We start from the raw sequence: 17,252 nt of genomic DNA, 5'->3' as shown, positions 1-17,252 counted from the left end.
TGCAGAGGCTTGGCTGCTGGGTGGGTGCACTCCACCATTCTCACAGCCAACAAGGGGATCTTCCCCACGTGCGGTACACCAGCACCGCCATTTGGTCCTAGTGAAGGGGAATTGCACAAAGATCATCTGAATCTGGATGTTGCCTTTAAGAGCTCATCACAATCCAGAAGGGGAGTATGTCAGATGTGGAAAGGGCCAGAATTCAGCTGTAGGAGTGTGTAAGTATAGACAAAGTGAGAACACAGGGAAAGGAAAAATGACTCAACTGGGCAGGCTGCTAGTGGATCAAGGGAGGCATTAGAAAGGCATGGGCAGCCACAATGGCGATCAGATGGAATCTGGACCTGTGAGAGAGAGGGGATGAAGGAAACAGGAGGGAAACTCAGGCAGAGAGAACAGCATCGCAAATACTGCTAAATGTGGAACGGAAAACAGAGCCCTCGTGGGGCTGGGCATGGGACAGGTGAGTCCTGACACTGTAGGCAAAAGTGAAAAAGGTCGACATTTGAGTTCCGAGTGGCCCCTTTCAGGGACTAGGACAACTGAAGATTTTCTGCCTGTACTTCACTCTACTGCCCCCCAGATCTAGCCAGGTAGAGCACCCTCTATATTCTCTCTGTCTCTCTCCATCTCTCTCTCTCTCTCTCTTTAATTTATAAGCTTTTTGGCCCTCTCATACTCTTTTATCTTGCTAATTCTTACCTCTCCTCCCTCCCACAAGCCAATCACCAGCCATCTTCATTTGAGTTTTGAGCGGCCCCTTTCATTTTTGGCTTTAATTAAAAAAAATTATTGAAGGGAACCAGCAGTTAGTGTAATGGCTATGTCGCTGGACTCCCATGTAGTCGACCGCGGTTCGCGTCCTGGGCCCGGTGGCTTAGAACCCACACCGGGCATGTGTGCGTGCGTGCCCAAGATCCCGAGAGGAGAATGGAGGAGAAGGGATTGCAGCGTGGCTATACCCCCTGGGGGGTGATTTCTTGCTTTCTGTCTCTCTGTCTCTCTCTGTCTGGCGAGCGCACGCGCCCTACAGTGAAAATCTCTCCAAAAATTATTTTTTTTCTTTGTTTTCTTTTCCTTTTCTCTCTTTTCTGCTCAGCCTCACACACTGAGTTTCTAGGTGCACAATAGCCAAATATCAAAACACTTTTAGAGTCAGAGTAAACCTCAATTTCCATGGAATCTGCTGCACAAAGGGAGAAAAATGGTACTTCTTAGAGATTGCAGATCACAGCCTTCTGCATGCATCTAAATGCTCAAATTTAACTCCAAAAATTAGGAAAAATCATATAACCCATAAGATGACCAGAAACCACCGCAGAGGCACAAGAAATATGAGAGGCCAAGAAAATCTCTCTCCCCTGAGGGAAAAAAAATAACTCCCTCACCCTCCACAGATAATACAAGAGAACTCATGGAAATGTCAGATAAAGAATTTAGAATATTCATAGTGACAAAGCTACCAGAGATGCAAGAAAAGAGAGCAACGAACTCCAGAAGATGCCAGAGAAAAGAGACAACGAGTCTCAGGAGATGAGGAAGTTCTTGCACAATCTGAAAAAGGAAATACACACCATAAAAAAGAATAAAATGGAACTGTTAGAGATAAAGCCTGTAATATAGGAAATCAAAACCTCCCTTGAAAGTATTAAAAGCAAATTAGATCATGCAGAAGATCAACTTTCAGATGTAGAAGACAGAACCTCTGACCTAGAAAAATTCACTAAAAAGATTGAGAAAATAACCCAAAAAAGTGAGAATGATTTACGAGCAATACTAGATACCTTTAAACACCCAAACATCCAGATAATCGATATCCCAGAAAGGGAAGAAAATAATAAAGAAAATAATAAATATATTCCATGAAATACTGGAAGAAAACTTTCCAAACTTAGAGAGGCGTTCAAATATCCAGATCCAGGAAATACAGTAAGGACCCCAAATAGAATCAACCCAAGAAGATCTTCTCCAAGGTACATCATAGCCAAGTTGACCAAAACCACAGAGACAAGATACTAAAATTGACAAGAGAGAGACATCAAGTTACTTTCAAAGGTTATTCCATAAGGCTAACATCAGATCTCTCATCAGAAACAATGCAAACAAGAAAAGAGTGGAAAAATATATTCAAAGCGTTAAGTGACAAACAATTTCAACCGAGAATACTATACTCGGCAAGGTTATCCTTTATATGTGAATAAAAGACAAAAATATTGTCAGATAAACAAAACCTGAAAGAATTTACCAATACCAGACCAGCTCTCCAAGAAGTGCTGAAGGAGTTCTATACCAGGGAAACTAAAGTGATAGACACAGAAATAAGAGAACAAAAAGCAACTAAGAGAATAGCCAACTTAATGGTAGGGACAAGTCTGGAAAGATTAGTAATAACCTTGGATGTAATTTCCAGAAATTAAATGGGGAGATCAGACCACAGTAACCCTGCATATTCAATAGAAGAGCGATTAAGTACATGAGACTGAACAGGTGAAACAGAATTTTACAACTTTTGACTAAAACATTACTGATTATCTTCTATACTTCGTTTTCTAGATTTAAGTATTTTTGTCTTCTCTTGAACTGTTGATAGGTTCATCTACCTACTGTTTGAGCTGAATCCTAACCTTTTCCCTGACTTTTAGTCGTAAGCAAATTTCTCTTAGCATTTTTTGATTTTGATCTATTAAAATTAAAACTGTTTTTCTCAAAATTAAAAAAAAATGAATTAAAAAAGACCTATTTCATGACTGCAGTAAGCTATATAGCCCGAGCTAGGTGTACCTTATAGTATGTCCATTCGACTCACTGAGGTTTATGCCTAAAGTCAGACATGTGTTCATGGATCTGAATATATCAGCTGCACTTGCTATTGAAAGTATTTAGAGTAATTAAGATCTGAAGTGAACCAATAAAATGGGTGGGGGGGAAGGCATGGAAAGCAACTGTAGCCAGAGACAGTGTGGGAGGAGGGTGGGAAATGGCAGAGGGTGAGAAGTAGGGAACCAAAGGGGAGGAAAAAAAAGAAGCAAAATATATAAAAAATAAGAAAATCATTTGTTGATGGTAACACATATGGTAATATCCTTGATTGAGCCAATATACGGTGTATTCTGAATGGGAAATCCCATTTGTAATACTGTAGTGATGTACAGTGAATGAATGTAAATAAATAAATTTAAAATAAAAAAAAGTAAAGAAAATAATATTTCGTAAGTTTAACATTAAAGCATTTGTAATACAGTATCAGAACAGCTGTGAGGACATGTAAGTGCAATTTTAAGGATAGTTCTATCTAACAAAATGGCAGAAGCAGCAATGAATGATGTAAAAAACCACATTAAAAGCTATTTTTAAAAAATTAAGAGTGAAAAAGGTCTGCCCCCATGGAGCTGCCCCAGGATGGCATAGGTGGGGTGGAATGCCATCTAAGAGGAGATCTCGTGGACACATATCAGGGACATTGTGCTGGCCTAGGATCGACCCTCAGGCCTATGTCCCAACAGAGCCCACCACTACAGGTGTCGCTATGTGAGAACAGAATACAACACCCCACTGTGACTCCGACCTGTCACTGTGACTTCCTTGATTATTAAAGTCAGCAAAGCCTCATCGTATGCATGGCCTGGGGTGGGCTGTGTAGCGGCCAGCACCCCGTCTCCTCCTGCATGCTGCACACTGCCCTGCGTCTGCTCCCACTCTGTTCCTCCTCATTGGCTCTCTGAGTGCTGTCTGCCCCTGCTGTCTCATTCTCCCTCCTGATGGGATCAGTCTGTTCCTTTCGAAGGCCACCTACTCCCACAGAAGCAGAGCCCAGCCATCCCTGCTTGCAGGAAAAGGAGCCAGGCCTCGTCAGGTATGGAGCCTGGCACTAGGGGCCTGGGACTGGCTAGCCAACCCCTGGAGGCCCAGGTCATCACCTGAAATTGGGGGACCATTGCAAGGATCAGCAAGAGGCCACTTTTTGAGAAAGTCTGAGTAAAGCATCAAGTCTCTTCTAAACACAGGAGAGTAGTACCCAGGGTAAGGCTTGGGGTACGTGAGTTCAAAACCCAGCACTACCACTGCTAGCCGTGCGTCTTGAAGAAGTCACGTAACTGTTCTTTGCCTTGGTTTCCTCATCCATACAATGGAGGGAATGAGGGTGCTCGAGCGACATCAGCCACATAGTTCATTACTCAGTAAGAAATAGCAATACTAGAGGCCATGGAATAGGGTAAAACGCGGCACTCTGTGAGGCAGACACACACGAGACGGGTACCGATTCGTGTCCAGAGGCCCCCAGAGTATGCCAGACATGCATGCACCTACGATCCAGGCTTGGCTGCGGCTGAGTGGGCCATGATGTCAAGACCCTGTTGGGGGTATGGCAGTTCTATCTCTCTTTCTCTCTGTCTCTCTCGCTCATGGAGTACATTAAAAAAAAAAAACTAAAAAAAGAAAAAGAAAAAGTAAAGAAAGGAAGAAAAAGCAATTGTCATTCTATTGAAGAGTTCCATTTTTCCTTTAGACTTTTAAGTTATGCTCTAAATATAAAAAAGGTCTCCTCTATTATGAATCACATTTGTAGCTTATTTTTAGTAGCATGTAATCGGAAACATTTTCCCCCCTCGTCTTATGTAATATTTTTAAAGTTTTAGGTACTTGGATGTAATTAATTTTCTTTTTATAACTAGGCAGGATTTACATTCACAGGTCTGAAGGGTACAACTTAGTGAGTTTTGATAAGTGCACATCCCTACATCATCACCACACAGTCAAAGTACAGAATAGTTAGATTTCATCGAAACATTCCTTGGGGGCCAGCCCTGAAGTACAATGGTCAAACACCGTGCAGTGGGAGCCGGTTCTTACATGGCTAACTGCGGTTTGAACTCGGGTCGCAGTAGCTTAGAAGTCACACCAGACACGTGTGCATGTGTGTCCAAAATCCTGATGGGTTAGAGAAATCGAAGAAAAAGGGCATGATCACTCTCCACTGGGAGGTGCTTTATCTGCCTTCTAATTCTATTTTCTCCTAGAAGCTTATTGTTTTCTTATGTTTAGTTTTAAATCCATAGTGAATTAATTTTTTTTCCATGTTTTGCCATAGGGCTCATGCATCTGCCAGAGAAAGAGACAGAAAGAGACAGAGAGAGGAAAAGTGAAAAATCACCCCCAAGGGGGGATGACCACATTGCAATTCCTTCTCCTCCTGGATTTGGGGCACACATGCACATGCGCCCAGTGTGATTTTCAAGCCACCAGGTCCAGGACTCAAACTGCAGTTTGCCATGTGGGAATCCAGTGACTTAACCACCACACCACCTGCTGGCCCATCTGCATCTGTTGATGTAATCACGTTATTATCATATTTCCTTTATTATGTTAATATGGTAAATACTTTTATTGGTTTTCTCATTTTAAACTATCCTTGCATTCCTGGGATAAAACTCAATTGTCATGATAAATTATGCTTTTCATATATTGATATTTAGTAGGCTAATACCTTGTTAAGAATGATTTTTTTAAAATTTGCTACAGGGTGTGTGTGTGATAGCTGGAGAGAAAGTGAGAAAGCACCCCCTCTCCCAAGAAGGACTGTCACTGCCATCCTCCTCCCCTTCTTCCTCCCTTTGGGACCTTGGGTACACACACATGTCCCTGGTATGTTTTTTATACCTCCAGGTCTGAGATTTGAACTGTGTAGTTGGCCATGTGGGATCCACTCACCTTAACCTCCACATCGCCTGCTGGCTCAGGACTCGGGTTTAATTTTCTTTTGGTAGCTTCCTCAGGCAGAAACCTAGAACATGGCTTTTATACTTTTCTTCTTTTCCTCCTATATAGATTTAAAACTATAAATGTTGATATCCTATATTTTCATTATTGTTCAGTTAGAAATGTTTATGATTTATCTTTGGTTTTCTTCTTTGACCGTAGGTTATTAATAAGAATATTGTTTAGTTTCTAGATATTTGGGGCTTTTCAAGATACTTTATTGTTCCTGATTTCTAGTTGAATTCTGCTGTGGTCAGAAAACGTACCCCGTAAGATGTCAGTTTCTGAGATTTGTTTAATTTTCCAGCATGTGGTCTATCTGGGTGAGGACTCTATGCACATTTATGAATAGACATTTTTCAGTTTGGGAATGTAACGTTCTAGAAATGCCAATTAGCTCAAGGTGGTTGATGGGGTTGCCAAATTTTCCATATCCCTAATGATTTTCTCATCTGTAATAGTTGTTTGTAATTATCTCTTGAAATAACACTTTTCTCCCATAAGGAGCCCATCTTCAGTTTTAGAATAGCAGTTGGTGGCACAATAGATTGAAGAAATTCAATTCCAAATGAGTTGTCCAAGAAAGCTGCTGTTTTCCAGTTCCTTAAGTACTGGGCTCTCTGATGATCGTCGGCAACGCACAGAGTCAGTTTGGGGCAGGAGTGGACCTGGGCCTTCCCCAGGGGAAGGTTGCCCCTTCCTCCTTCCCATTTCTTAGCTAGATGGAGGCCCCCCTCTAACTCTAGCCTGTTACTTTCCACAAGTTGTACTGATATTGTTTCTACCTCTACTCATTTATTTCCTCTTCCCCACCCTGCGGACACCCGGGCAGACACGAATTGGGTCAAGGAGTCACGTGAGAATCGGGGATTATAAATGCTGTCTTGCTGGCTCAGCTCAAACCCAGACTTCATCCAGGTGCTTGCTCAAACTCTGACTTTGCCATGTAAGAGCTGACAGCTCTAGGCGCCATTCTCTAGACCCTGGCACTGGGGCAGGGAGGGAGTGTAGTCTTTCTCTTCGAGTCTAGAACCGTGCTAACCACATTCTAGAACAGTGCTAACCTCAGCAACTGCTGGGTCCCAGGTTCGTCACTGCTGTGGCAGATGGAGGAGCGTGTGGTCCCCGTGAGCCACAAGCTGGGCGGAGTCCGTGTTCTGTGCCAGGCACTGGGACTATCACGAAGCATGATGGGAGAGTGACTCTTTCTACACTCTCAATTGGCCTAGAAATATTGTTAAAACTGCAGTCCTGGGGAACCAGCAGTTAGCGTAATGGCTATGTCGCTGGACTCCCACGTAGTCGACCGCAGTTTGTGTCCCGGACCCGGTGGCTTGATACTCACGCGGGGCACGTGTGCATGCGTGCCCAAGATCCCGAGAGGAGAATGGAGGAGAAGGGATTGTGGCATGACCATCCCCCCTGGGGGGTGATTTCTCGCTTTCTGTCTCTCTGTCTCTCTCTGTCTGTCTGGCGAGTGCACACACCCTATAGCAAAAACCTCTCAAACAAACAAACAAACAAACAAACCAAACTGCAGTCCTGACTTTACCTTAGACTATGGTTTATGAAAAAGCAGCCAGTGAGTGAAAATTGACTTCCTCTAATCAGATAAGCTCTTCTGCTTTATAATAAAATAAAATAAAATGGAAACAAAGACCACTGAGCCAGTATCTAGGGGGTCCATCAGTTGAGGCAGCAAGCAGTCCAGAGGCCAAGGATGGAAATGATTAGGGGATATTCTCTGGATCAAGGACCTTTCCGGAACTGTCAGTGAGGCGTAGATCCCTGCCCGGGGCTGCTTGGATGGCAGGCTGCAGAGGGCGCTGTTGCTAATGGCCGGCTGCTCTGGCCGTGCCTACAGGAGTGCTCCTTCCTCACCCTTTCCTTAGGCCTGTTCTGTGCTGTGCACTGTGCCTGCCCTGGAGAAGCAGCCCAGGTGCCTGCCTGGAGGCATCCCTGCATGGACTGGCACCGGCTGTCTTCAGCTATCCTGTATCTGCCAGAATTCAGGGGTCAACCACTGGCAGGAGTCCGGAGGGGGTCAACGAAGGCTTTGTCCCCCAAATCCCTGCTCTATGGTAGTCCCCAGCCACCGTCTATTCTACTGTCCCATGGCATCCTTGGCCTGCCCTCTGGCTCACTCCTGATCTCAGCAGGCCTGACCTGAGAACTTTCCAGAATCAGGCCTTAACATCTCTGTCTCCCGTTTAGAGCCCTGGTGCTTCCCACTCAGTTCCGGAAGGAATGCCAGACTATATCAGTTGGGACCACAGTGAAGATCCTTGCTGCTTGGACCCACCTATCTTCCAGGCTGCCCTCCCCTCACTCCTACCCCCCGCTGCCCGCTGCCCTGTCACTCCATCTGTGCTAGGATTCTAGTATGAACCCCTCTGCCCAGGATGAGGCCTTTCTTGGTTTTGATCCCTCAAGGTTTGACTTATCCATGGGCTCAATCTGCCTGCTCATAAAAACCTCCCTGGACCCTGCCTGTATCTGCCTTCTCTTGGCTTCGGGTGGCCCACTCTGAGTGGCCCCAGTGCCTTTCCCCCTCCTGCCACCCCAACGTTTGTCCTTCCCCCATCTTTCCCCAGTGACTCCAGGTCACCCTCTCAGGGCGGCCTCCCGACGTTTGGTCTAGTGGGTTTCCCTTGCCACACACTGCCTGGGCAACCATGGCATAACCCTCTCATGCTCACCATGCCCTGTGCAATGCTCATCTTCCCCTGGGGGCGGGACCGTGTCTGTCTCATTTCCTGCCACCCTGCCCCCATGCCTTGAATAGTGCCTAGCACATAGCTGGCCCTCGGTGGATATTTACTACCTGAATGAATGAAACACGAGTGAAGAAAGACTTGAATGATTAAATACTTGATCAGCTAAATACGTTAAAATGAAGCTTTTAATACATCGGAAAGAAATCTATGACATTAATGAGGCAATTAAGAATCTGCTCTCTGGGGCTAGCAGGAGGCACAGTGGTTAAGTGCTGGACTCCCACGTAGCCTACCGTGGTTTGAATTCGGGACCCGGATGCTAGAAACTCACACCAGGCACATGTGAATGCCTGTCTCAAATCCTGAGAGGAGAATGGAGAAGAAGGGATTGCAGAGTGGCCATCTCCCCGAGGGAGTGATTTCTCACTTTCTGTCTCTCTCTCTCCAGCAAGCATGTGTATCCTATAGCAAAAATCTAAAAAAAGAAAAAAGAACCTGTTCACTGCACTAGCCAGCAGTGTGGTGGTTAAGACAGTCAGATCCCATAGAGCTGGCTTCACAATTCAAGTCCTAGACCTAGCGGCTTGTACGCACCCCAGATCCCAAAGTCCCAAGAGGAGAATGAAAGAGAAGGGATTGCAGTGTGGCTATCCACCACCACCCTCAAAGGATGATTTCTCTCTCTCTTTCTCTCTCCCAGGAGAGTGTACATGCCCTGGAGCAAAACTTAAAAAACGAAACAAAAAACCCTGCTCACTGACTGGATATTTGATAGTATTAAGGAATTATTACTGTTAATTTTGTAGGAATAACGAAATATTATTTTATTATTTATGTAAAATAAAGAAATATCCCTGGTTTTGGGGCCAGCAGATGGCATGGGAGTTAAGGTGCTGGACTCCGACATGGTCAATCATGGTTCGAGTCCCAGACCTGGTGGCTCGCTTTCTCACTTCCCCTCTCTCTCTCTCTGGTCAAATGAAAGAATAATAATGATAATAAAAAATACATAAATAAAATAAATAATTATTTAAAAAATAAAATATATGGTTTCTTGAGTCCTCATCTTTATTAGCAAAGTACTTACTATTTACAGATGGGAAGGAATGGCATTTGGGATTTTCTTACAAATAATTCGAGGTGAGTGCGTAGTACAGGGTATATATGAACCAAGATTGATCAGGAGCTGAAGGTTGTTGACAGGGGGTTAGGAGAATATGGGGCCATTATTACCATCTTCCCTACTCTTCTATATTTGAGAGTTTCCAGTGTATAAAGCTAAAAAGAGAGAGAGCGAGCGAGCGAGAGAAGCTTAGACACTGATGGAAGCAGGTAGGAGAAATGTAGCTTTCACGGTCTCGGCAAAGGTGGGTAAGACAACCAAGGCCCTGTAATTCACGGAAATTACTTGCAAGTCTGTCCTGGAACACATTTCCTGCAGCATTTCTGCAGGGCCCTTCTTAGCCGAGAACGATTTTACAGGCGTTTCCCTCTGTGAGCACAGACTCCTCTTATCGATGATGAGTGGGGGGATTTCTATGCTCTGCGAAGTCTGCAGTGGCTTATCCTGGGTGGGAGGAGGGGGAAACGTTGCCACCTGGGGTTTAGGCAGACAAGGTTTCCCTTCAGGCTTGTGTGTGCTGAGAAGAGTGGAGAATGCCGGGCACAACCCTTGGGCCAACAGCAAAAGCACGGATCCAGACAGCCATGGGCCGCAGAGGCTGGCCTAAGGGTCCCCTCTACCTGCTGCCTTCAGCAGGGGCAACACCCTCACCTCTCCAAGAGTGGGGGTGCTAGGCTGGACGGGACATCCCAGGAGCTCTCCGGGCTAGGGCACTGGGATCCTTTGTCTCCTTCACCACGAATTGCAGAGAAGTTTCCAGAAAGAAGCCATAATTAGCAACTAGAGTTTTTATCGGGGAAAAGAAATCTATCAATCGTTTGGAGTCTGAGGTGGTCTCTGCAGGCACCATTGTGGGGAGTCTTGCTCCCCATGCCCAGGCTGGGGCCACAAGCCCTTCCTGGCCCACCCCCAGGCCCTTGCTCTTTTCCTCGCTGGTCTCCCTCCACCCCTCCCTGCAGCATTGTACTCCACTGGGATCCCCTCCTCTGGCCTCTGACCCTGTCTACCCTCACCCAGAGTGGCTTTGCCTTCCCCCATCAGCCCTTCCTCACCTCTCCTTTCGCATCTCCGTGTGAGCACTAGGGACGGTTATCCAAGACCCAGCCAAAGGGCTCTGTCCTTCTGGCACGCTCCTCTTCCCTCACCTCCCTGGCTCTAAGTTAGCTGTCGTCCTTCGAACACTGCTGCACTCACCCCCCACCCCCAGGCCCCCCGCCCTGGCACCCCTCAGCCGTCCTATGACCTGCACTGTGTCTCCATCATGCCTCACAATTCTCCTCCCCCATGAGTGTGAGACCCTGGCTTGTCCCCTGCCCATGCCGTGTGCTGTCACAGCGAGGCTCAGAAAGAGCATGCTCAGTGACGGCAAGCCCAGGAATAGCCCCTCTTGCCTCCCAGCTGTGGGCCAGAACTGGCCTCCCTGCCATTTGCTAGAGGGTGGGTTTGTCTCCTGCTGGGCCCCAAAAGACCCTCCAGGCTGGGAGGCTTGTAAGAGAGTATGAGCCAGGGTCCTTGGCTCTAGGCTCCTGAGGCCTCTTTCAGACCCTTGGATAGAAAATTCTGGGGTGAGAGTTCACCCTTAGGGAAACTGAGCCAAAGAGTGGCGGTGCCATCGTGGGAGAGCTTTCAACCCACTGAACAGTGAGCAACCCAAAGACAGAAACCATCTCTGATTCATCCTGATGACCAGACTGAGTGCCGCGTGTAGGGGCTTGGTTCAGGCAGCTAAGGTCTGGCCTGTGTCTTGGAGGTGCTCAGAAGTTAGTGTAGCAGACAGGTGGTGGCCGGTTTCTAAAGTACAATATCATAGCAGAGCTGTAGAACCAGTATGTACAGTTACTGCAAAGGAAGGGGAAGGCTTCATGGAGGAGGTGGCATATGAGCTGGGCCTTGAAGGATGAGCAGAATTGATGAGACTTTTTCAGGTGGAGAGTGGAGGTCATTCCAGGCAGAAGAAACATGAGGTTTCAAGGCTTGGAGTGCTGAAAGGGTGTGGCCTCTTTGGGGAAAGGCAGAAAGTACAGGGTAGAGGGAGCATGGCGGGATGCGAGTTGAGGTAGGAAGGGAAGAGGAGGAGTGAGGATGGAGAGGGAAACTTTGAGAGAGCAAACCCTGGTCCCAGCGAGCAGTGCAGGTGAGTTCCAGCCTTCAGACATCACTGGCCTTACGTGCAAAATCTCCCAAACCTTGCATTCGGTCAAGAAGGCTTAGGGGATGGAGAGTGAGGAGTGATAACGGGGCTGGTCTCAGGCCACCTACCCTTGGGTCCTCTGACAGCCCAGGTCCCCCAACCCAGAGGCCAGCCAGTGTCTGAGCGCTGGACAATGGTTGGATGGAAGAACTCAGAGGCCCGTCCCACCCGGGCTCTGTGATCAGCGAGGGGCACTGCTGCAGGAGAGCGGGAGGACAAAGCTGAAGCTGACGTGCCCTAGGACTCAGCGTAGCAGACATCGGTCAGGGCGCTCCTTTCCAGACAGCCCACGCTGATGACTCCTGATAGCCACAGGCTCTGAGCTGAACGGGGACTTGCTTCCCCCTGGTTAAAGGAAATGGGGGCCTTATGGCCTGCAGGCGGGACTGGGATTGGAGGCCAGGCCTCTGTATCTGCTGCCTGTCCCACTGGAGAGCTGACTCTGGAGGACAGGGGCTGCTCTCCTTTGCCCCAGGATCCCCGTCTTTCCACAAGCATCAGTATGTTTGTGAGTGAAAGAACGAGGGCAGGGCCGACTTAGGAGTGGCTGTTGGCAGTAAGAGCTAAGAGTTAGAGATAGGACAGACAGTGGGCACTGAGAGCCCAAGAGGGTGGTCAGCTGCCCCGGGGGTGGTGGGAACAGAGCTAGTGCATGCCCAGCCACATGGGAACAGGGGTCTCAGGGGCAGTCTGCCTGGGAACGCTCCTTTGGAACATCTTAGCCAGTGGTTCCCACATGGCAGAGGCCAGGCCCGACTGGCCTGCTCCTGGCACAGTTCAGGAACCTCCTCTCCCCTTTATACCTTACATGGCGCCCTCTCTGCCCACTCAGCAGGAGGAGGCTGGGCTAAGGAGACGCTGACTCAGGAGCCAACAGCTGCAGCTAAGGAGACCCGGAATAGCCACCTCACAAACACATCGGCCATTTGAATATGCTTTCCTCAAACTCTTTCATACCTCTTGTTTCACTAAAGCAACCTGGTGAGGTGGGTGTCACTACCAGGCCATCGTACAGACGAGGAAACTGAGGGTTACAGAGGTGAAGGAAGTGGCAGACCCGAAAGGATTGGGTCTTCTGACTCCATATCCAGAACTTTCTCCACTACAGCCTAGCAGGGCCTTTTCTTTTCTTTTCTGTTTTTTTTTTTTTCTTTTGATGTTTTTGCCATAGGGTGCATGTGCTTGCCAGACAGAAACAGAGAGAGACAGTGAGAGGGAAAGTGAGAAATCACCCCCTGGGGGGATAGCCACACCTCAATCCCTTTCCTCCATTCTCCTAGGACTTTGGGCACACACACACACACACACACACACACACACAGCATGATTTTCAAGCTGCCAAGCCCAGGACTTGAACCGTAGTTGGTCATATGGGAGTCTAGCACCTTAACCACCACACTACCTGCTGGCTCCTAGTAGGGCTCTTTCTTAAGTGTCCCAGATGGCGTAGCATGTAAAATAAAACTGCTCGAGCAGACTTTACGCAGTTCATCAAAAAATGGAATTAAAGTATGAGTTAACTCTTGTACAAAACATGTTTAAATTCCATAGTTTTTCATCATATGCATTTTCCAAGAACTTGTAGAAGACCCCTGTCACTTCAGTCAGCTGCCCCGGCCCGCCTGGGGCCACTGCCAATGGCACAGCTCACTGAGGGCTTCCTCCCCTGGTCTGGCATAGAGCCTCACTGAGGCGACTTAGGGAGCTTGGGCCGGTATCTGCCTCTGCCCATTCACCAGTTTCTCGCTTCTTCCTGAAGAGTGTTGGCTTGGACACCAGTGTTCGTGTGTGCAGAGAGGCAGTAGAACATTCTAGAGCGGGCTGGTTCACTCTGAGTAGCTAGTGTTGGGGTGACCACTGTAGCTGTCAGCTGTCGGATGCGGCAGGTGAAGAGCCCAGGCACCTCTGACGGTAGTAAAGATTATCCCCGGGATCCTGCCTGCACCCACCTGATCTTGCTGCTTGACCCTGCCCCAGAGCACTGCCAGTTGTGGCTGCCTCCTGCAAATGCACAGCTCAAAGTACTTTTCTCCATTCAGTTCAGAGGACACAGGTTGCAAACAGGCTAATCCCCGAGTGGTCAGCGGAGGCTGGAGGACTGGCCTCACTGCTCAAAGAAAAAGATGGGTATCGAATGGACACCGCGCTCACCCCTAGGTGACCCAGGAGGAGAGAAAAGGCCACCAGGACTGAGCAACCAGAGTGAGTCCTTGCCGGCTGGGCCAGCTGCCTCAGCTCCTCCACCACTGCCATGCAGGTCTCACCACGCCCGGGCCTGGGTTTCCCTGCTTGCACATGGGACTGGCCCCGTGCAGCCTGGACTGTCCTGTCATCTCTGCAACAACCCAGCAACCCGCAGCTAAACAGCCCAACGCTGCACTGTCTGTTGAACACAGGGCCGCATTTCACAGATGAAAGGACGCGCTTGCTTTTTCCAAAGCCAACACGAGCCAGCAGGTGGCATGCAGAGATCCAGGGCACTGCAGGGGAAGCAGTCACTGGGCCGCTGGGCAGCAACAGGCGGCCTAGCCCACCCTTCCTCTTCCTCCTGCCTGACTCCTTTGGCCAGCAGAGTCACGGCCATGCTCCCTGCCCCTGCCTGCCCCTAGGAGCACCAGGCTGCAGTGCGGACATCCAGGGCCTCTGGATGGTTGAGCTGGGTGCCCGGGGCTCTTGCTGGAGCACTCTAGGGAAGGGCTGCCAATAGCCTCGTGTCTCTGACCGGGCGGAGGCATGGGCCCCGAGGCGCACTGTGCCCTTTGGCATGGTGGAGGTCTCTCAGCTCCTGCCCATTCTGTCTCTCAGACACTCTCTACGAAGGGGCCATGTCTACTGAGGCATACCTGGCCTGCAGTCAGAGGCTGCCCAAGACCCCTGTGGCCCACAGGGTTGGGCTGTGGCTAGGCAGAGAGGCAGAGGTGGATGGGTAAAGGCAGTGGTGAACCCCGGTCTGCCTTCCCCTACTTGAAACCCCTAGGAATTCCCACTGTTCTCAGGGTGAAGTCCAGCCTGCCTGGCTCTCTGGCCTCAAGCCTGCACCGTCTCTAGGCTTCACCTTTATGGAGTCTCTGTGGCTCCCAAATCCCAGCTCGTCTCCCAGTCCCTCTCCCAGCCTTGGCCACACTCTCCTTCTGCCTGCTCGGTCCTTGCCTCCTCACCTTGCTTCCTCCTGCTGATCCTTTGGCTTTCAGGTGAGTGCTGCTGCCTCCTAGAAGCCTTCCCTGCCCACTGGCCCCAAGCTGAGGCAAGATCCTCAGACCGGGGCCTGGGCCGTGCCATTTTATGTTGCAGCCTGGTGTCAGCACATAGTAGATCATAATAAACGGTCACTGAGTGCACGGCTGAGGAGAAGGCTAGCAAAAGGTTTGCAGAGGAGAGGCCGGGGGCATGCAGGGTCCCTGCCCACGAATAGGCCCGAGAGAAGACAATGACATCCCCATCAGGTGGGGGTCCGGAGAACTTCTGGCTGCCCTGGTTTCCAGGAGTCACCCTGGGTCTCTGGACTCCAGAATCCTATCCCCATCCTATGCCCAAGGGAAATAATCCTGTGCCCAGGGAAGGGGACAGAGAGGAGGAGGAGGCCCAGGCAAGCTCCAGGGGGCTGGGCCCAGGGGTGGGGTCCTTGTTACTATCCCCCCAGGCAGAAAGGATTCCGTGCCCTGCAGGGCACTGGCACACTGGAGGTTGAAAGGAAGGACAGACATAGGAACACAGGGGACCCTGATTTTCCAGAAATCACAATGGCCAGTCAGGCCAGGGGCAGGTGGCCACCTCTGACAAGCCTCAAGCCCCAGCCCTGCTAGAACTTTTCCCAGGCCCCGTCCCAGCCCTGCCCTACACCCGACAGCCTTCAGAGTATGCCTGGCTCAGCTCTCACAGCTGGAGTCACTCCAAGACAGGGGTTTCCCTACCTCGGAAAGTCACTTTGGCGATCCGGTCACCCCTGCCCCGCAGCTCCGAGACTGTCTTGAGGTGGACGAGCAGGGCCATGCTGGCGAGGTGAGCCTGGGCACTGCCAGGCGGGAGCAGCTGGGAAGGAGCTGGCTGTGGAGTGCGGCTCACACGCCTCCTCCTCTCTGCTGCCTCCTCCTCCCGCCTGCTCCGATGCTGCCCACAGAGACCAAGGCAACCGAGCAGAACTGCTCCCTCCTTCCAGCGACTCACGGAGCCTCACAGCCCTGCCAGCCCCCACCCCTCCAAGTTGTCAGCCCAGTGTGTGTGTATCTGTGTGTGTGTGTGTGTGTGTGTGTGTGTGTGTGTGTGTGTTTTGTGCACCCAGCGTGTAGCCTGCGAGTGCAGTCGGAATTCATTATTCAGCAGCCGCCGGCTCCCAGATAAAGGCCTGACCAGCTTCAGGTGTCTCCTCCGGGCTCTGGGAGCAGGAAGGCTCCTGCCTACCCCTTAGCAGTGCTGTCCTGCTAGCAGTTCTGCCCTTGACAGTTGGGTGTGAGCCTGGACAGGGTGGGCATGGGGCGGGGGCCACTCCCTGCACAGGGAAGGAACTTCATGATCTGCATGCGCAGGAAGCCGGGCTGTTCTGCTGGTGCTTTGGGAGTGGTACATGCTGCCTCCAGCATGGCCAGGTTGGCCACAGGGCTGTTGGTACCCATGAAGCTTAGGGAAGCTGGACCAGCGTACCCTGGCTGCTCTGGATGGGTCACACTCTGCCATGTGACAGTCTTAACCCAGGACCCCCACTATAGTTTGAATGGCTACTCCCCCCCCAAAATTTGTGTGTTGAGATTTGGTTCCTATTGTGACAGGATTAAGAGGTGAGAATTCTAGGAGGTGATTAGGATGAAGGTCATCGGCGTGGGGGGGGGGTCCCATGATTGGATCCTGGTGGATTTATGTGGAGAGAGAATAAGACAGGGACATAGACTCAAGCTTGTTCCCTTGCCATGTGATGCCCTGAGCTACTTCAAGACTCTCCAAAGCCATGAGCTAAATAAACCTCTGTTCTTTATAAAGGACTCAGTTTCAGGTATTTCGATTGTTGTGACATAACAAACTAGACCACCACCACCACCTCCCATCCCAGCTAGAAAATCCGTATTCATCAGACAACATCAAAGGCATACTGGGTGCTGGCTCTCAGAAGTAGGGACCCTACAATAAGAAGGAATGGACTTGCCCACTTGCCTCCCAGGAGGCTGTGCCCTCCACAGTCACTGAGTCCTGACACTCTGCATCCTAAGGGACTGGAATTGCAGGGAAGCTCAGGGCCAAGTTAAGCATGACTGCAGTTTTCTGATAGTGCAAGCTCTACTAGGGCAGTGCTGGGAGGTTCAGGCAGCAACTGAGCCCCATCCCAGGGCTTGGGGACTCAGACAGGTTGTTTGGTTTCCAGAAAGATGAGCAGGACTGTGAGGTCTTCTGCTCTCATTATTTGCTAGGAGTGTGAGAAGGGATGCCTGTAGCAGAATTTCCAGGGAATCCAAGGATCAAAGGAGAACTGCTCCCT

General features: G+C 49.6%; 1 protein-coding gene across 1 annotated transcript in view; it reads right to left on the bottom strand.

Annotated features, from left to right (window-relative positions):
• OTOF (otoferlin) overlaps positions 1-15,806 on the bottom strand; it is a 109,706-nt gene extending 93,900 nt beyond the window's left edge. The window contains exon 1 of the mRNA XM_006162226.2: positions 15,700-15,806. Within this exon, the coding sequence (XP_006162288.1) occupies positions 15,700-15,778 (79 nt within the window). The 5' untranslated portion in view covers positions 15,779-15,806. The remainder of the gene's footprint in view (positions 1-15,699) is intronic.
• Between the last annotated feature and the right edge of the window lie 1,446 nt (positions 15,807-17,252).

This window comes from Tupaia chinensis, unplaced genomic scaffold, assembly GCF_000334495.1.
Source record: "Tupaia chinensis unplaced genomic scaffold, TupChi_1.0 Scaffold139757_1, whole genome shotgun sequence".
In the NCBI taxonomy this organism is placed as follows: domain Eukaryota; kingdom Metazoa; phylum Chordata; class Mammalia; order Scandentia; family Tupaiidae; genus Tupaia; species Tupaia belangeri.
This window is presented reverse-complemented; position numbering and strand designations above follow the sequence as displayed.